At 45.7% G+C, this 21,009-nt stretch overlaps 1 protein-coding gene across 1 annotated transcript; it reads left to right on the top strand.

Annotated features, from left to right (window-relative positions):
* Positions 1-1,296: 1,296 nt before the first annotated feature.
* On the top strand, positions 1,297-18,315 carry RPP30 (ribonuclease P/MRP subunit p30). The gene is made up of 11 exons (XM_056850071.1): positions 1,297-1,396; positions 3,546-3,601; positions 5,396-5,452; positions 6,876-6,950; positions 8,450-8,521; positions 11,791-11,880; positions 13,017-13,133; positions 14,523-14,552; positions 15,569-15,606; positions 16,900-16,979; positions 18,209-18,315. Exons 1-11 carry the CDS (start codon positions 1,315-1,317, stop codon positions 18,313-18,315), a joined length of 804 nt encoding a protein of 267 aa, XP_056706049.1. The 5' UTR covers positions 1,297-1,314.
* The last annotated feature ends 2,694 nt before the right edge of the window (positions 18,316-21,009 follow it).

Here is a 21,009-nt window from a genome sequence, read left to right as displayed (position 1 = left end):
TTGATTTGAATCTATGTTCTATGCTTTACGACTGAATATTCAGGTTAAGCTAACATTTGCATGACTATTTGCTTAACCATAATTACAGTTCTGCAAGGTTACTCTGACACCAAAGAAGAATCAGAGACATGCCTTGGCCAGCACTTTCGTTATTCTATTTTTTTCCCAATAAAAGACTATCCAGGGAGAGACCTGTCCAGCTTTTCTGAGCAGCACCAAATTATCTTTGATTAAATCAATAACTTTGCTGTAAATATACACCAGGTAATGAAAATACAGGGGGAAAAGTAAAATTTGCTAATAGTATCTAAAATAAGTGCAGTAAATTACCTATTATCATTGACCCTGTTATGCAATTTTGTGGTTGTAACAAGAACAAAAGTAATGCTGAGCTTATAAAGATCCACACCTTATGGTTTTGATGTCTTAATCGCTGCTGCTAAGATTTCTTAACTACAGCGAAAATGTTGAATTTCCCTCTCCGGCTTCCTCCCCTACCTTTTGAAGAGGGTGACCTTGGGCCAGTCACACATTCCCAGTCACAACCCTGGCAAGTATTTGGATGGGAGACCTCCAAGGAATACCAGGGGCATGATGTAGAGGCAGGCAATGGCAGACCACCTCTGAACCACCTCTTAATACATCGCTGGGAATACATAGAAAGTGCGAACAGTACTTTTTATAACAGTTTCAAACTCTTAATACATCGGTGGGAATACATAGAAAGTGCGAACAGTACTTTTTATAACAGTTTCAAACTCTTAATACATCGCTGGGAATACATAGAAAGTGCGAACGGTACTTTTTATAACAGTTTCAAACTCTCAATACATCGCTGGGAATACATAGATAGTGCGAACAATACTTTTTATAACAGTTTCAAACTCTTAATACATCAGTGGGAATACATAGTGCGAACAGTACGTTTTATAATAGTTTCAAACTCTTAATACATCGGTGGGAATACACAGAAAATGCGAACGGTACTTTTTATAACAGTTTCAAACTCTCAATACATCGCTGGGAATACATAGAAAGTGCGAACGGTACTTTTTATAACAGTTTCAAACTCTTAATACATTGCTGGGAATACATAGAAAGTGCGAACGGTATTTTTTATAACAGTTTCAAACTCAATACATCGCTGGGAATACATAATGCGGTAACCCCCAACGATTTACGCGCCGTTCACTGCAGGAGGAAGGACGTCTTGGAGGGAGAGCGGGAGAAACTACAACTCCCGGCATGCACTGGAACGTAAGCATGCGGAGGGGGACTTCCTCTTGCCCGGGGTTTTCACCACGTGGGTTCAACATGGCCGGGTTCGTGGACCTGAACCTCCCCCACTCGCCGGAGAAGGCGTCTTTGCAAAAGTTGGTGGAGTCGGCGGCGCATCGTGAGTCGGGGGCGCGTCCGGGGCAGGGGTGCCAAAGCAGATCCCCCAGGGAGGTGGGGCCGCCCCGGCTGAGAGCAGAGCCTGGCCCGGCTGAGCTTGCGAGGCGGTGCGGAGCGGACGCTTTAGGCGCCTGCGCGGCTCTCTGGCGCCCTCTGTTGACCGGGACGGGTTTTCCTTCTGGCTCAGGAGAGGTAGATGAGAGGCGGCAGGCTGCGATGTTGCGGGGAGGGGGACAGTTTTGCTGCCTGTGCACGTTGGGGGAAACGGGTCTGCTCCTGGCCTGGACGGTGTCAAAGCTCGCGCACTGGGGATTGCTAAAGCAGCTCGCCAAGTGCAGGGACGGAAAGCAGGAGCCAGACAGTCCCTGGTCCAAATTTCCTGTGCCAAGTGCCATCCGTTCGCTTTTGACTCTAGGGTGCTTTCGCACATGGTCAATAATGCAACTTTTAAATGCACGTTAACAATCGTTTGCAATAGTAGAAAAAGGCAAGAGTCCAGTAGCACCTTAAAGACTAACAAGAATATTTTCTGGCAGGGCATGAGCTTTCGTGAGCCACAGCTCACGAAAGCTCATACCCTGCCAGAAAATATTTGTTAGTCTTTAAGGTGCTACTGGACTCTTGCCCTTTTCTACTACTGCAGACAGACTAACACGGCGACCCACTGCCCTCAACTTTTCCTAGCATGACTGTCTTTTCATGCTATACCTAGGCAATACCTAGATGGGTTAAAAGAGCAAGAGTCCAGTAGCACCTTAAAGACTAACAAATATTTTCTGGCAAAGCTCATACCCTGCCAGAAAATATTCTTGTTAGTCTTTAAGGTGCTACTGGACTCTTGCCCTTTTCTACTACTGCAGACAGACTAACACGGCGACCCACTGTGAATCGTTTGCAAGTGGATTTTGCCGTCTCACGCAGTAAAATCCATCAGCAGCGTTCATTGTCTGGCATGCGTGGAAGTGCAGTATGAATAAGTGTCCTCCAAAACGTCCAGTTGTAAACAGCCTTGTTCAGATCTTGCAAATTGAAGGCTGTGGCTTCCTTTACAGAGTCAATCCATCTCCTGTTGGGTCTCCCTCTTTTCCTGCTGCCTTCAACTTTTCCTAGCATGACTGTCTTTTCCAGTGATTCTTGGCTTCTCAGGCATCTAGCATCTCCTTAAATGACCAGCAAATTTTTATTCCCAGCGTTAGTTTCTTTAACCCTTGGTCTATGAAGGATTATACTGGAATAGCATTTTGCTGGTCTTTATGGTATAATTAAATTCCTTCTATTTTTAATGCAACAGACTAACAAGGAGACTGTACCCCACTGGTCAACTTTAGGGACTTGTTCTAAGGATTGCAGATGTATGCAGAGGGATGTTATGCTTTAATAACTATAAGGACTCAATCAGTTGGAATTTCACTGCGTTGGACATAGCCTCATTCCTTTGTAAACACTCAGGAGACAATGAGTGCTCTTTATATGCTCAGAAGAACTCCACCCTTGCTTTAGTTTCTTTTAAAAGTTGGCTTATTTATTATGCTGACTGAGCACGCCCAAAATAGTCCAGATGGTTTCTGCTTTATCTCAGCAGATGATACCATCATGATAAAACTCTCCCTATTTCTGATCACTGTAGCAAGATCTAGAACTGAAATAATTTCCTAAGGCATAAATGGTTATTAAGTGCATATGCAAGAGGGCTTTTTTGTGTGTGGGGGGGGGGACCTTTTACAGGAAAACATTGTCTTTCAAAAATCTGTATATTTTAAACACATCAGCAATTCTACTTCCATTTAAATTAAAAGTGTGCGTGATTCAGTCCAGGGTCTTTATGAAAACTGGCTTATTTGACAGTAAACTTAAATGACACAGGCTTGGCGTTTTTCTCTTTGTTAGTTTGCATTGCAACCATAAATGTGCTTTCTTGTATACACAGAAAACACAAGGCTGGAATAAACCCCCCTCTAGTCCAGCAGTCTGTTTCCAACAATACAAGCCAAATGTCTGAGGGAAATTTGTAGGAAGATAATATTACTTTGTTTTTATCCAGCATCTGGTGCTCGGAAGTATACTGTCTCTGAAGAGGTCATTCTCCCAAACTTGAATTTTAAAATCTTGCATTTATGTGTTGAAGTCTATATTTTTATTTTATTTTCTAGTTGGCTATTCAACCGTGGCAATTAATTATGTCGTTGACTATGAAGAAAAGAAAAAGGTAAGGCCTGTTTCTTCAAAAAGATGCCCCCCCATGCTTATGCAGATGGCAGTGTCTCAGTACAGTGGAAATAGTTTCCCTTTCAGCACTGCAGTTCTGATCTCCAGCAGCTTATGTCATTTTTAATGGAAAAATTTGTGCTGGAGTGCACAGGGAAAAGAGTTCATTGCACAGATAAGTACTCAACCTTTGTTGAGATAAGAAATGGTGCTTTCAGCAGGATTGATTATAGTCATAGCGGGAGGTTGTGTCACTCATGTCATTGTTAGCGATAGGTGTTGGTGACCGTTCCGCAGACACGCTTGTGTCACAGCGGGGTTCAGACAGTGCAGTCCTATGCGGAGTCATGCCCTTTGCAATCCTATTGACTTCAAGGGGCTTAGAAGGGTGTCACTGTACATAGGATTGCATGGAATGGCTTCAGCTTGAGGATGGGGTGGAGAAGGTTTCTGTCTAACAATAGATGTTACTTCCTGGGGTATTTTGTTATCTAGGGTTGCCGGCTCTGGGTTGGGAAATACCTGGAGATTTTGGGGGCGGAGGCTGAGGAGGGCAGGGTTTGGGGAAAGGTGGGACTTCAATGCCATAGAGTCCAATTGCCAAAGCGGCCAATTTCTCCAGGGGAACTGATCTCTATCGGCTGGAGATCAGTTGTAATAGCTGGAGATCTCCAGTCTCCACCTGGAGACTGGCAACTGTATTGATGTCCCAGCTTGCATGCAAGAGAAGTGCAGTGCCTTCCATGAGCATAGTCCTCCTCTGGGCCGTTTCAGTCAGAGAACGATAAGCATGCATTTAACTCCTCCTTGGAAATAGACTAGACTTCTAAGGACCTAACTGGCTTGTGACCTATGTATGTGCTGACTTGCCCAGTAGTGAAGAGTGAAGTGCTTTCATGGCTGTCAATATACAATGGGGAGGGGCCATGGCTCACTGGTAGAGCATCTGTTTTGCATGCAGAAGGACCCAGGTTCAATCCGTGGCATCTCCAGTTAAAGGGACTAGGCAAGTAGATGACGTAAAAGACCTCAGCCTGAGACCCTAGAAAGCCGCTGCCAGTCTCAGTAGACAATACTGAGTGATGGTCCGAGGGTCTGATTCAGTATAAGGCAACTTCATATGTTCAGTGTTCAAATTAGCCTGCATTCACCAGAGGAGAATAAATCAGTTATTGACATGGATAAGCCAGAAGTAGCTTGGGCACATTTTAATCCCTTTACTTTGCACAACGTTTTGGGCCTACTTAGAGCCCTGTGTGTGTGTAAAGTGCCATCAAGTTGCAGCCGGCGTATGGCGACCCCTTTTGGGGGTTTTCATGGCAAGAGACTAACAGAGGTGGTTTGCCAGTGCCTTCCTCTTAGAGCCGTAGCCACTGTATATAAATACCTGTTTGGTTTAGTTTTGATTTTCATTTTGTTGTGTGACACTGTCAAACGTAGCTACCCAGTTTTTAAAAAGGTAAAGGTCCCCTGTGCAAGCACCGGGTCATTCCTGACCCATGGGGTGACATCACATCCCGACGTTTTCTAGGCAGACTTTGTTTGCGGGGTGGTTTGCCAGTGCCTTCCCCAGTCAACTTCCCTTTACCCCCAGCAAGCTGGGTACTCATTTTACCGACCTCGGAAGGATGGAAGGCTGAGTCAACCTTGAGCCGGCTACCTGAAACCGACTTCCGTTGGGATCGAACTCAGGTCGTGAGCAGAGCTTAGACTGCAGTACTGCAGCTTACCACTCTGCGCCAGTTTTTACTTGCATGTTAAATATACTAAACATGTTTCTGTCTTTTCCCTTTAGGAAGTTGTCAAACCTATATCACCCTCAGAACTTTTTACGTCCTTGCCTATGGTGCAGGTATGGCCAGACATAGATTTGTAACAACACCATGTTTATAAAAGACATACTGACGCTCTGCGGGCTTCAATGAGAGTGTTTGTTGATGGTGCTCATTCAGATTTGCAATGTCTTTGCTACTGCATTGGGAGCGAGCACTAGTGGTGGTGGTGGAAAGTGACATCCAGGTCACACCTGACCTATGGCAACCCCGTCGGGTTTGCAACACGAAAGTCAAGTGGAGGCGATTCACCATTTCCTGCCTCTGCATAGCAACTCCAGACTATCCTCGGTAGTCTCCCATCCACAGTTGAATAGTCAGGGCAGATTTTGCTTAGCTTCCAAGATCGGATAAGATCGAGTTAGCCTGAGCACCAGTCTGCAAGAGGAGAATTCTCCACAACCTTTGTTGGGGTAACATAAGGGGATTAAGGAGTCTCCTGGCCCAAGAGGTGACTCCGCATGGTGTAGTGGTTAAGAGCGGTGGTTAGGAGCAGTGGAGTCTGATCTGGAGAACTGGGTTTGATTCCCCACTCCTCCACATGAGTGGTGGAGACTAATCTGGTGAACTGGATTTGTTTCCCCACTCCTCCACGTGAAGCCAGCTGGGTGACCTCGGTCCAGTCATCCTCAGCCTCACCTACCGCTCAGGGTGTCTGTTGTGGGGAGGGGGAAGGAAAGATGATTGTATGCTGGTTTGATTCTGCCTTAAGTGGTAGAAAAAGTCGGCATATAAAAACCAACTCTTCAACTTTTCTTCTCAGTGGGCAATGCCAATATTGCTGGGTCATTCATTCAAAACATGGGTCCTCTTTTTTTTTTAAAAAAAAAAAGAGGTTTCTTAGGGGGTAGCATACAAACACAGCCTGTGCACACATCCGTCCTGTGTGCCTCCTCATTATCAGGAATGGAAATCCAAACTGTGGGTCACACTTGAATGCCGGTGACAGAGATGTGACTGAAAACCCCTGTACTTGCAAGTGGAGAGGAAAGGTAGCTACCAACTGTACTAAATAAACTTCTCTCTCACATTTCCATTGATTACAAATTAAAGGCAATTCTTGCTTAAATTCCTGCTTGCGGAGTGGGCTTATAGCCGCCAAGAGAAAAAAGGAAATGCTTCACTGCTGCAGTAGAAGGGGCATTACTGACAATTACTTGCTTTTTGGGAGGAGGAAACATGTCCTTGAGCTAAGTGGAGTTCTATGGAAGGGGTGGGGCAAACCACACGGTTTAAACTCTTTGCCTAACTGAAAATAGACCTCTTGTGGATTAAAGAGAGGGCAAAGATACGTTTGGCTTCCTCGGGAAAAGAGGATTTGCGTGGGCACTGATTTTTTGAACGCAGCGTCATTCTTTGTTTTATTTTAATGACGAGTAGGAGGGCTGTTGCCATGGTTTCTGCTTTTCTCCTCTCCTCACAGTCTCGACTTTTCCTTTACAGGGGAAATCCAAGCCAATTAAGATTTTGTCACGACTAACGCTGGTTGTTTCTGATCCATCCCACTGCAATATCCTAGTAAGTCTGGAATGCATTTTGCAAGCTGTTTTGCTAGACTGTAACTACGGTGGATTAGAGTCAGGTGCCCTTCATGGCAGTGGGTCACAGTGACTCCCTATGGACTGCCCTAAGCTACCTGGTATGCCCTTAAGAGGTATATAGGGCCAGAGTAGCCAGCGACACATCCTTACACTTAAGAATCTGTTCTAGCTCCTTCATGGCTTTCCTTCCCAGTCTCAATCTTCTGATTTCTTGGTTGCAGTCTCCCTTTTGGCTGATGATGAAGCCAAGGAATAGAAAATCTTGAACAATTAGAAACTGCTAGTAGACATATTTTCTTAGTTTTGTGATAACCTTTTTTGCAGTTTCTGAGGTTGGTGTCTCCCTTCATAGGTGAGTGAGAATTCTTGTAATGGTTCCCATAACATTCACCAACTTCTGTTTTTTGACAGAATCCAGAATGAACATTTTAATTCATGAGGTTTTACGGGCTATAATCTTTTTATTGTCCATTAGTGACATTTGTATCACAGCACATCACTATTATCAATGGGGCCTTTATATTTTCAATGGGGCCCTTTTATTCTGGTTAGTGCTGTTTATTTAATTGTGCTGTTACACAATTAAATTTTTGATGATAATATTTAGAGAGCAGTCCTAAGTTGATCTACTCAGTGAAGCTTGCTCCCAGGGAAGTGTTCTTGGGATCGTACCACAAAAGCGTTCTTACAGTGCAATCCAAAGGGGGCAGGAAGCCAAAAATGTAATTTTCAGAAAACCCTATGAAACTGCTCTATGCAGTTTCATGGGCTATGCCTCCCTTTTTGCAGGTGCAAGTTTGCACCAGCAAGAGAGGGCATTCCCCGGGCGAAAGGCCCCAGTGAGCTGACCCTGACCCCGGGAATGTCCTCTTTGGCACCAGCGCGAGCCCTTGTGCTGGGGAAATGCTGCTGTGGCAGCTGCGCCAGAGCCCATACATGGCGCTGCCGTGCGGCTCTCCGGCATCAGCGTAAGTGGCCCCTGCACTGGAGAGTGCCAATTTAGCCAGTGCAAGTGTCATTAACTCCAGCGCAGGGGTCATGCTGGCTCCAAACCCCTTTCGCCCCCCCCTCTTCAGGATTGCTCTGTTAGGATCGCACTGTTTAAAGTTTTGAAATTTCTAATCTTTATGTTGTGATCCACCTTGAGAACTTTGTAGAACAGCAGGTTATAAATGTAATAGTGAATTAATAGTCTTTTAGCCACTGTTGGATTATTGAGGGCTAGAAACGTGCAAGCTCTGTGTGTTTATAGGACTAAAATTCTGTGAAGGGTCTTGAAAGACTGCCTGCTACCACTGCTTCAGCACTGAATGAAGTTTGCTGCGAATATTATCCACCAAATTGTTTAGCCATTGGGGGGGGCATAGTTTAGCTTTACACCATAAAGTATCATTTCTTCCTTTTATCTGGTTAGTATGATAAATATCTCATACATCGCATTTTCCATAACACAGTTTAATTTTTCTCCTGTACCAGAGAGCAACATCTACAAACATAAAATTTTATGACATCTTCGCTGTATTTCCTAAGAACGGGAAACTCTTTCATGTAAGTTCAGCCCCCCAGCCCGTAGAGCAAAAACATAATGTGATTGATGTTTTGGACTGCTGTTTAAAAACTATTTTTTCTTTTTTTTAAAAAAAGAACAACAGAAAAAAACTCAAAATCCAGCAACTAAAAAAAGGAAAAAAATAGTGTATGTAAAATAGACACACAGCATGTGTGTGTGTATATTACAGTGGTGGCAAATCTACTCATAATTCTATAAAAGCTTTCCACATATCTAAAAATAAGTTCATATGCAATAGTCAGCTATATGCCAAGCATTCAAATATTGATAAAGTTCTAAGGTACTGAATCCATTAATTTACAAGAGGTGGGCATTTATCTCTCCAGTGTTGTAATACGAGTCTTTTAGCTGTAGTAGAGGCATGGAGGGTCCATTTTTGTTGACCATCAGTTAGCCTCCCAAGAGATGGGCGGATAGTTTTGGACTCGCTTGCAAAAATGGTTGTTTTGCTACCGTATCCACCTCTTTTTAATGTGGTACAATTGCTGCCGTGGAATAAAGAGTCTGTCATTCCACTGTTGAATGATCAGTGTTGATGGTTTTACTCAACCCACAAGCATGGTGGATGATTCCCTCTGTTATGGTGCGACCCTTCTGAAGCGATGGTATTGCAGAGAATTATGGACCAGTGCAGCATTAAGGGGAAGCTGGGAAGCAACCAGTTTCAAGGCATACCTCGGATTTTCTCAGCCTCAGCTCCTGATTTACTTTAAAGCTCTATTGTAGGGTTTATGACAGAATGTATGTCAACAGCATTGCACACATAAAATCTCTTCAGATGTAGCCAGCTTGGTGTAGTGGTTATGAGCAGTGGTTTGGAGCGGTGGAGTCTGATCTGGAGAACCGGGTTTGATTCCCCGCTCCTCCACAACTGCGGCGGAGGCTAATCTGGTGAACTGGATTTGTTTCCTCACGAAGCCAGCTGGATGACCTTGGGCACGTCATGCTCTCTCACCCTCACCTTCCTCGCAGGGTGTCTGTTGTGGGGAGGGGAAGGGAAGGTGATTGTAAGCCGGCTTGATTCTGCCTTAAGTGGTAGAGAAAGTCAGCATATAAAAACCAACTCTTCTTCTCCTTCTTCTCCTTCTTCTTCTCCTCCTCCTCCGAAATAATAATTAAAATAATGTTGGCAAAGAGTGATTTCAGTGGATCTCTGATTTGGAGAGATTTAGTCGTGCCGCTTAAAGAGAGAGCGACAAGGCGAGAAACTAATACCAGTGCTAATTTTTCAGCATATATATTTTAAAAAATAATCCCACATCTAAGGAGCACATAAAGCTGGGTTCTTTGGAGGAGCGGTTCCCAATCTGTGCTCCACGGAGCACTTGGTGCTCCTCGAAACATCTCCTAGTGCTCCGTGAAGAGATTGGAAAGAAAATAAATAAAATAAATGTGACGAGATCTCAAAATAGTGAATTTTTGCGGCCATGAGCTGTGTGTAGGTAAGTATTGAGTAGAAATTATTATTCCCAAATGCTTAAACTACCTTCAATTGTCAATACTACTGTCATTCGGTTTAGTATAAAGGTGCTTGGTGAAAATTACTGCTCCGTGACAAATTTATCTCCTGAAAAGTGCTCCATGACTCAAAAGGTTTGGGATCCCGCTACTTTGGAGCATTCAAGGAACATTTTTGGTGTGAGGATGAGTCCTTTGTCCACCAGGTGGAGCTGTAGCCTCTCATACCAGAGGAAAGCGCAACTGTGGGCAGTGTGCCATGAGGAAGCATTCTGCCCATGTGCCCTCTTTCCCCAAGCATTCTTTTCCCTTTTGAATATCTAGTATTTTAAATTCCTACAGGCTGCAGGGAAATTAGGCCCTGTTTAAAAAGCAGATTTTTTTTTTCATATTCTAGTTGATCTTGACAAAAGTTGCAGGATTTTCTTTTTACCGTTTTGAGAAACCAGTGAAAAACGTAAGAGCAGGCCATGCCTTGCATGCACAAAGTCCCAGTTTCAATCGCCTGCATCTCCAGCTAAAAGGATCAGCTGGTAGGTGATGTTAAAGACCTCTGTCTGAGACCCTGTAGAGCTGCTGCCAGTCAAAGTAGACAATACTGACCCTTATGGTCTGCCAGGCCCCAAAAAGAGGCTGTGGGTAACTTTGGTTGCAGGACTTTTGGTTGTAGGACTTGATTACATAAAGCTGCTATATGTTGATTCCGATCATTGGTCCATCAAAGCAAGTATTGTCTACTCGGACTGGCAGCAGCTCTCCAGGGTCTCTGGTAGAGGTCTTTCACATCACCTGGTACCTGATCCTTTTAACTGGAGGTGTCAAGGATTGAACCTGCAACCTTCTGAATGCCAAGCAGATGCCGTACCACTGAGCCACTTGCCTCCCTTCTCATTTACTTGAGGTACTTACAGTCTTGGGTCAGTTGTGAGTTCACCAACCTATCGCCAGGATGCAAGAATAATTAAGAGTGGTTAAGAGCGGTGGACTCTAATGTGTAGAACCAGGTTTGATTCCCCACTCCTCCACATGAGCGGTGGAGGCTAATCTGGTGAACTGGATTTCTTTCCCCGCTCCTACACAGGAAGCCAGCTGGGTGACCTTGGGCTAGTCACAGCTCTCTCAGCCCCACCTACCTCACAGGGTGTCTGTTGTGTGGAGGAGAAGGGAAGGTGATTGTAAGCCGGTTTTATTCTTCCTTAAGTGGTAGAGAAAGTCGGTATATAAAAACCAACTCCTCTTCTTCTCTGGGCATCCCCTGCTATCCCCCCGTCTCATTCCCTTCTATAATCACCTGAGCCAAAAAAGAAAAAAGGTCTATATCTATATCTAAAATGATATTGATAGACTCTATGGTAATGTGTTTCCAGCATAGGCAAGGCAGCATCCCCCCTGGACATCTTGGACATCTTCCTGTCATGTGCATCCCCCCAGTTAATGAGCCTCTTACCGCCCCTGTGTATCTGAGTTCTCTGTGCTTGAAATGCTGGCTTGATTAACACTTTCCTGCTTTGACCTCACAAAGCAGAGAGCCCTGTTGCATAGTGTGTCACTGGACATCCTGTATCCATTCCTGGGCAGACAACTGCCAGCTCATTGTAGTGGGACTCAGCCTTCGGGCATAGGCAGTCTTCCAAACAACAATTGCTTCCTTGGGCGACGTGTTGAAAGCCAAATGAGTTCCTTCAGGAGAACATCCCGCTTATTAACACTGCGGGAAAGAGTCTTCTGTGCGCGCGTGTCATTTAGAAATGAAATGCTCTTATTCTCTGCTTTTCAAATTTCGAAACAGGTGGCTTGCACAACCTTAGATGTCGATCTCGTGTGCATCAATGTAACAGAAAAGCTGCCCTTCTACATCAAAAGGCCTTCGGTTAACGTGGTAAGGTGGTCTACTACTTGAGTGTGTGGGTCCTGACCCTCATTTTTGGTTTGTGTTTTTCTCCAGGATCAGAGGAGCATGCCTATTATATTAGGTGCTTTGGAGCACAGGCAGGATAATGCTGCTGCAGTTGTCTTGCTTGTGGGCTTCCTAGAGACGCCTGGTTGGCCACTGTGTGAACAGACTGCTGGACTTGATGGACCTTTGTTTGATGCAGCACGGCCTTTCTTGTATTCTTATGTTCTCCCTTGGGTTATTTATGTATTTATTTTTGGCTAGTGGAAGAATGTGGGGTTTTTTGGGGGGGTTGCCATGCTGTGCTCAGCTAAAGAAGTTCTTTTCACTGGTACGAGAATGTGGACCGTTTTCCCCACATCTTTGTTTTGGTTACAGATCACAGCATGACTGCAGGCTAGGCTGCTTTAAGAGCACTCTTGGTTCTAGTGCGCCTCTCTGTTCTGGCTGACCAATAACAAGAGGGCCGCACAGGTAGCAGTGAGGGCTTCGCCAGCAGCCTGGCAAAGCTCGGGAGCTTGGGAACAGCACCTGCAGATTCTGTATGGAGGCAGGGAAGGAGGCAAGCAGCAGACTTCCTGGGATTTGCAAGCAAACTGCGTTCTGTTACATATGTCCGAGCTCGTGCGACAAACTGCAGTTTAAAGAAACCGCCATTTGTTGTGACACCTGAGTACATTTAGCGCCCTGCCACAGGGGTTTGCCCGACTCAGCAGTCCTGGCCTACTCAATTTCAGTTCAGCCCTCACTCCCTGTGATCGTCACAAACAGGGATGCTGTGAAGTGCCCTGATTCTGCATTGACATGTATCTCTGGATTCCGTTTTTTCCCCTCTGCTTTTTGAATAGAATACCTTTGGATTTGGAAATCTCTGCTAAACACCCTAAGTGTTCTGAATCTGAGAGTATTAATGTGGATTGTAGCATCTTTAGTTTGGCGTGCGTTGGCGGCGGGGTGGGGGGGGAGGACTGTGTTTTCCCTAGAACCGTTCCTTTGTCCCATTGGCTGCCTCTCTATACCAGAGGAGGCAGGAAAGGAAAACACATCAGTCATAGACAATAGCTGTGAGATTTGACTGTGTTGCTGCTTTCCAATTATGATTATTTTCCTTTCATGTGAAGGCAATAGATCGAGGCATATACTTTGAACTTGTTTATGTGCCTGCCATCAAAGACTCCACAATGAGAAGATACACAATTTCCAACGCGCTCAGCCTGATGCAGATCTGCAGAGGAAAGGTGAGGTTTGAAAACGAAAGGCTTTGCCCTGCTTTCTGCCTCCTGAATGGTTTTGAGTTAACTCGCTGGAATTAAGCGTGGGCAGCTCCAAGCTTTGTTTTGTCAGGAGAGAGGATAATGAACGATTCTATCTGGAAATAGTGTAGTTAATGATCTTCTAATGCAAACGGGAACCTTTGCCACAACTATTTCTAGCTTTGTTACCTGGAAAGGTTATGCAGCCTTAGAGGAGATCACACTGTAGCATCAAGACAGCAAGTTGTGCGCAGCTGCCTTTCTTGACAAGTAGAGAGTTGGCACTGTTGTCTTTGCCAAACACTGATCGGCTGTTTGGAGGCATGGAAGGGGCATGTCTAAACCAGTCCTCCGAATCCCCCCAAATAGAAAGGGATCAGTGCTGACTCAGTGGACCCCATCTGCTGAAGAAGAATAAGAATTTATTTTTATATGACAACTTTCTCTACCGCTAAAGGGAGAATCAAACCGCCTTACAATCACCTTCCCTTCTCCTCCCCACAGCAGGCACCCTGTGAGGTAGGTGGGGCTGAGAGAGTGTGACTAGTCCAAAGTCACCCAGCTGGCTTCAGGTGTAAGGGTGGGGAAACCAACCCGGTTCACCAGATTAGCATCCGCCGCTCCTATGGAAGAGTGGGGAATCAAACCCGGTTCTCCAGATCTGAGTCCACCGCTCCAGCCACCCCTCTTGACCACTACACCACACTGGCTCACTGAGTGGGGTAAAGGCTGTAGATGTGAGCAGCCTGCTCGCCATAGCATCCGGTTGTACCTGTAAATCATGCCCAGGAGCCTCATGCACATGTGTATTGCCCTTTGCTGGGTGGGACATAAGCCTAACACTCTTGTATCACAAAGGAAACCTTCCTCTTCTCTGTCTCCTCTCTCCACAACAGCTTTCTCATTCAGCTGTGGAAAAGGGGCCATATCTCATGAGCACTAAAGGGATCTGAACAGGGAAGCGTGATACCCGGTGAAATAAACCTGTCTGTTGCATTGTTAACTTGGCTCTTCCAAGGAGCTCAGAGCAGTGTACACGGTTCTCCCCTTTATTGTGGTATCCTCACAACAACCCTGTGAGGTCGGTTGGTCTGAAGAGTGACTGGCTCAAGGGCACCCAGCAGGCTTCATAGCTGAATGAGAATTTGAACCCAAGGTCTCCCCAGGCCTAGTCCAGCCCTGTAGCCAGTATACCGTACTGGTTTGTATAGAGGAAATCTTCTTGATGGGAGTAGCTTGTGTCCAACTGATTGCCTGTGGACCTCTAAACTGGGGGAATTTGAAACAGGAGAGGAAGTATGTTCAGCAACTGTTAACTCAGACTAAACTATTAGATCTCATTTTGTCTAAAATGAATCATGTTTTGTTCCCTAGAATATTGTACTGTCCAGTGCAGCAGAAAAGGTAAGCTCGCAGGTGCATGTATGCGTGTAAATCTGCAATAGATAACTGATAGCTTCTTTGTACGTGGGTGCTTGTGTGTGTATTTAATGAGTTTTGACATGCATTTAACTTCGTAATGTTATTGTTTTTGCTGCAGTTTCTCTATGTCCCCTTTTGTCAGTCCTAATTGTAATGGCCTTTGGCCCTACACAATAAATGCTACTTCCCTACCTACCTGTAATAGATGCTGGAAATGAATAATTTAAAAAAAACTTAAATCCTGTCTTGATAAAGAAGCAGCATGTGCATGTATAAGTATTCTGATCTACTTGGGAGAACTTACGAAGAAGAGCTGTTTTTTATATGCCGACTTTCTCTACTTTTTAAGGAGAATTAAACCGGCTTACAATCACCTTCCCTTCCTCTCCCCACAACAGACACCTTGTGAGGTAGGTGAGGCTGAGAGAGCTCTAAGAGAGCTGTGACTAGCCCAAGGTCACCCATCTGGCTTCACGTGGAGGAGTGGGGAATCAAACCCGTTTTTCCAGATTAGAGTCCACCACTCTTAACCACAGCACCACGCTGGCTCTTAAGTAATATTGACACAAGTATTGGCTTTTCTAACAGCAACAAAGCAAGACTGTTCCGCACAACTCCCAAGTTGCTGACCATCCGATGATGCAAAGGTTAAGACTGGGACCGTTAAAACCAAGGAGCCATGTCATTGACTTGGTCAGGCAGAGAAAGACTGGACTCCAAATTTTGGTTGCGTGACCCTGCATTCAATCATTACGTGATGCCCTCCTTGAGTCTACTGCTACATGGCCCTGATAATTTTAATCAGGGGTTGTTTTTATTGATCTTACACCTTTATTTGTACGGGCAGTCTGTGATTCTGCGGTGCACAACTGTTTAGTCTGGAAATTTTGATGTGTTGGAATTTGGAGCTGACCGTATTAATAAATTTGAATTTGAGTACTACTACACGTTTTATTATCTAACCTCAGTACTTATCATGGTATTGTTTTCTGCTTTAGCCTTTACAGCTACGGGGTCCTTACGATGTGGCTAACCTGTATCCTTTACATGCATGCCCATGGGGACATTTAAAATGCTACTGCCTTCGCGATAAAAGTGTGTTGCTGCTTTGTTCTCGCCTTCTCTGCTTCAGAGAAACTATTGGCAACGGAATGTTGGTCAACACTGCTGGTGGACTGCAGAGTGAAAGGTTACATGGAACAAACCTCACCCAGAGCCTAGAGAGAAAAGATGCCGTTGACAGAAAGGGATGCAGGAGATCAGGAGATTTAGGAGGCTGGCAAAGCTGATGGAAGGAAAGAGTGGGGGGCTGAAGGGAGTGGAGGAGAATGGGTAATCAGTGAGCTGAGAATTTATGGGGAGGATGGGGTAAAGGAAAGTACAGAACTTAGGAGAAAGCCAAGTAAAGTAGGGGTTGGAGGTACAATGTGGGTCTGGAGAGGGAAGCCAGGACTTTGTGCTGTTAAGTATCAAGGGAATTTGTAGGGCTGGGAGGGTTATGGATGAGGGAACTTAAGGGTACAGCTAGATCAAATAGTTCAGGATGGAATGGGAAGTTTCACACTACAAGTTTAGGCTTCTTTCTGGCCTAATAATGATTCATTTCTGATATTAGCTGTTTAAAACCATTTTGTTTAGCACAGAGGTCTCCAACCTGCGAGCACATTTGGAATTCTGACGCAGTATGGTAGACGCAGCAATAAAATGACTGCCACAAAATGGCTGCCGTGGGAGGGGGAGCCAGCAACAAAATGATCGCCACAGCTTAACTTCAGCAACATGGTATAGATCCTTGTGCTGTACTGGCAGTGGCTGCCAAAGCAACATTTTAAAAAGCCTGCACAGCCAATCACAAGCCTTGCTGGGCCAAAGCCTTACCTGGCCCCACCCACTTCCTGAAAACACTTGGCCGGTGCCAGAAAAGATGTCAGCGGGCACCATGTTGGGGACACCTGGTTTAGTAATTTAAAATACATCCTCCTGTTCATCTAACTGACCATTCTTGGGCAAATCGTTTTGATTTCCCCCCCTACCTGGGAAGCTGAGGCTGAAAGTGGGAAATGGTCAGTGGCCGAGGGAAGATCTGCACACATGTCTCAAGCTCACCTGCTTGATGGCTGGATTTTATTTGGGCGATTTGGACCCTGCTTTACTGTCCCAAGATTACCTCAATGGCGTACAAAAAACAAAGTTCGCCAAGTGGAATTATGGTTCCTTAGAAATGTGCCCACTGTGCCACAGTAGCTCTTCTTGATAGATGGGAGTTTAGCCATTTGCCTTTAAACTCCTTGCCCTCTCTGTGCGTGAGGATCCTTAACGAATTGAGCAGAGGGTGGCTGTTCGGCCTGTCTGAAAGCAACGCCAAGGCTGCTGTTTCTACCAATGGCAGAGCGGTCCTTCTTCACGGAGGTGAGTGAAGGGGCCGTCGCCCAGTAGCGCAAAGCTCTGCCTTGCAGGCCGAAGGTTCCAGGTTCAGTCTCTAGCATGTGGTTCCCGGCCTGCGGAACATGCGGCTGTCCTTGACAAGAGCGGGGACATTCTCGGCCCCGGCCTGGTTGAACAGTCTACCAAGTAACATCAGGGCCTTGCAGGACCTAAATGAGTTCCACAGAGCCCGCGAAACAGAACAGTTCTGCCAGGCCTACACCTGAGGGCAACTGCAAGTCTTTCCACTGTCATCATTTGCCAGCCTCCCCATCCTCCCTCAACTGGTCTGGGGGTCCGCCGCCGACCAGGCCCACCTAGTGGCTGCGATTCGAATGAAATGCCACCTTGTTCTATTGTAATATGAAGCATGAGTTTTAAAGTATGTTTTAATGAATGAAAGGAGCCCCGTGGCGTAGAGTGGTAAGCTGCAGTACTGCAGTCCAAGCTCTGCTCACGACCTGAGTTCGATCCTGACGGAAGTCGGTTTCAGGTAGCCGGCTCAAGGTTGACTCAGCCTTCCATCCTTCCGAGGTTGGTAAAATGAGTACCCAGCTTGCTGGGGGGTAAAGGGAAGATGACTGGGGAAGGCAGTGGCAAACCACCCCGTAAAACAAAGTCTGCCTAGTAACAAAGTCTGCCTAGTAAACGTCGGGATGTGATGTCACCCCATGGGTCAGGAATGACCCGGTGCTTGCACAGGGGCCCTTTACCTTTAATGAATGTTTTGTGATTATGTTGTGAGCCACTCTGAGCCCGGTTTGCCGGGAATGAGGGCGGGATAAAAATGCAATAAATAAATAAATAGCATCTCTATTTGAAAGAATCAGGGAGTAGGCATTGTGGGAGAGGTCTGCCTGAGACCCCAGGAGACTCATAGTATGCAATGGTGACCTTGATAGATCAATGGTCTGACTCACTATAAGTTAGCTTCAGGGGTACATCTGTACATCTGTGGCCAGTCTTGGCCCTTCAGTAGGGTTGCCAGGTCCCTCTTCATCACCTGCGGGAGATTTTTGGGGCAGAGCCTGAGGAGGGTTTGGGGAGGGGAGGGACTTCAAGGCCATAGAATCCAATTGCCAAAGCGGCCATTTTCTCCAGGTGAACTGATCTCTATCGGCTGGAGATCAGTTGTAATAGCAGGAGATTTTCAGCTAGTACCTAGAGGTTGGCAACCCTACCCTTCAGATAAGTCTCTCCTTGTTGAATTGCAGAAACCAGAAAGACTGCTTGTGGAGTGGTATATACAGTGAAGAAACCCCGAAGCCCAGATGAAGACGACTCCACTCCAGCTACCAAAAAAGCCAAGATGGCATTGTGATCACCAGGCTCTTGAATGGCCCGTTGCGAGACGCATTTGTTCCATTGACGCAGTTAAATTCATTGGGTTTTGGCATCGCTGAGATCAAGCGGGGTATCTGACTGTGGACATTGGAGCCTACATATACTGCTGTGACTTTGGGGAAAGGAGGAAGGCAATTCCTTCCCAGCTGCCTAGTGGAGAGTGGCAAACAAATAGACTTCAAAGCATATGGAAGACTGTTCGCATAGCTCCACTCCATTTATAATAAAGACCTTTCACCAAGGAGTCCTGTTATGCTGCCTTTAGCCATCTGTCTTGCAAGTATTTTCCAGGAATGGAATCTCGCTAGGTATGATTGTAAGTCAGAGCGCTCTAGCACCCTGGTGGCTATTAATTGGCTTATGAATGCACAATCAAGCAATTAAAGAAATTTCCAGAAATGTTAACGAGAGCATTACTGCGTTGATTGGAAGTCTACAAATGCAGGCCCTAGCTGTGCATGCATCACGATGCCTATGCTTGTGGGCCCTGAAAGTGGGAGCTAACTTCTAGAAACATGGTCTCCAGGCTGGAAGTCACTAGCAACTCCTTCATCAAGGGTGTAGGAGGGAGAGCCGACCTTCACATGCAGTCATTCGCCTTTCCCCTCTGATCCTGCTATTAGTAAATCGTCCCATTTGGATTCATAAACTTTGGGCTGAAAAATGAAATTCAGGCTTTCAGATTTTGTAGCTTCTCCCCCTCCCCCCTCCCTTGTTGTATCTTGTGCAACAGGATTAGTGTAATCTTTTCCTGGGATTTGTATAGATCTGACGGCCTCTTGATGGTTTTACAAAACAGCTTTTGGATAAGACAACAGTTAGCAGTACCAGCCATTTGAAACCCAAGGGACCCTGGTCAGCAGCACAAGGGGTGTATAGGGGACAATCGTGGCATGTGAGAACCCAGATTTGGGTTTCCAGAAATATTTGCATCCGTGCATCCACAGCCATTCTTATCCCCTACAGGAACAAGTGAAATCAGACTAAACTTTACTATCTTCTGGCACATAATGTCTCTTCTGTCGACTTCCTTGATCTCCTTCAAGCCATTCCCTCTACTTACCTGCAAGTTGCAATTGGCTATTTCTTCTTGTCATCAAAAAATGGGGGGGGGGGGCAGGGAGACTCCTGGATCTATTCTTTTCTCATGTTAAACTGGAGGTCTAACTAGGAGTGACAGCGTACTAGATAGTTAAATTGTGGAACTCCCTGCCCCAGGATGTGGTGATGGCTGCCAACTTGGAAGGCTTTAAGAGGGAAGTGGGCAGGTTCATGGAGGGTTGGGCTATCCATGGCTATTTGTCAAAATAAATACTACTCATGATCCATACCTATTCTCTCTATTATCAGAGGAGCATGCTTATTCTATTAGGTGCTGTGGAACACAGGCAGGATGGTGCTGCAGTCATCTTGTTTGGGGGCTTCCTAGAGGCACCTGGTTGGCCACTGTGTGAACAGACTGCTGGACTTGATGGGCCTTGGTCTGATCCAGCAGGGCTTTTCTTATGTTCTAGCAGGAGTCCCCACCAAACATTTAAAAAGGGCTGGTTTTGAGTTCATGCAGAAAATGGTTGAGTAGGAGGTAGTACTGATTTTTAACTCAGCTGGGAGAAGTAAACACCATTTAGGAGAAAAGAGTAGCCCCAGCTTTGGAGTGAAGGGAAAAGGACAGGGAGGGAGAGAACTCAGGACCCTGTTCTTTCTTCTGTCGTTTACATTACCCCCTGCTGTTTACCGTGTCAGTATGTCGTAGGATCTGCCTTTTGCCAGGGCTCCATCTAATGAGATCCTGATGGGAAGCAGAATATAATTATCCACCGTAAGAAGGGGCTTGTGTTGTAAATATGCTGTTTCCCAAAGGCCTATAGTGGCTGCTTATAGGAAGATGAGGAAATGCTGCTTGGAGGCTGTAACCTTGAAACCACCAAACCATGAATGGTCATGTTAACATTGGGGAGGGGGGAGGAAGGAGAGAGAAAGGGCTTTGCTGTTAAGTGACTTCTGCTTGGCCATGTATGGTTTTCTGATTTTTCATATTTATTTTGCCACGGATAGTCAGAGTCTCTGAAACTGTTTTGGGCCTTGCAGAACCAGCATGGCTTTGCTTTTCCAGGTAAACTTACAAGTGTAATCCTGAACGGAGTAACACTCTTCTAAATCCCATAAAATGGGTTGCCAGCTCTGCGTTGGGAAATACCTGAAGATTTTGGGGTAGAGCCTGAGGAGGGGCAGGTCTGAGGAGGGACTTCAATGGGATATAATGTCATAGAGTTCATCTTCCAAAGCGGACATTTTCAGCAAGTGAACTGATTTCTGTTACCTGGAGATCAGTTGTAATCCCAGGAGGTCTCCAGCCACCACCTGGAGGTTGGCATCCCTACCCATGTATAGGCTTAGGGTGTAATTCTGCCATTGCACTTAGGATCCCTAGGAGCTGTTGATTTTTGCATTGTGTTCCTTTCTGCCATTCACTTTCATCTGTGAATTTTACTAATAAAAGCACGTGTGGTTTATGATGAAAGAAAATGAAACACGGTTTGTGTTTGGTAGCTTTCTGTGGATGGTCACAGAACTGGGAGCACGGCTGGGGGTCCCATTGAGGAGCTGTGGCCCTGTTTTGGGATGTGGCTTTCTGAGTTGGGAATGTGACCTTTGGATAGGGTTGCCAGCT

This window comes from Euleptes europaea, chromosome 5 (genome assembly GCF_029931775.1).
Source record: "Euleptes europaea isolate rEulEur1 chromosome 5, rEulEur1.hap1, whole genome shotgun sequence".
Lineage (NCBI taxonomy): Eukaryota > Metazoa > Chordata > Lepidosauria > Squamata > Sphaerodactylidae > Euleptes > Euleptes europaea.
The sequence above is the reverse complement of the archived record's forward strand: the minus strand, read 5'-3'. Positions and strand labels throughout refer to the sequence as shown.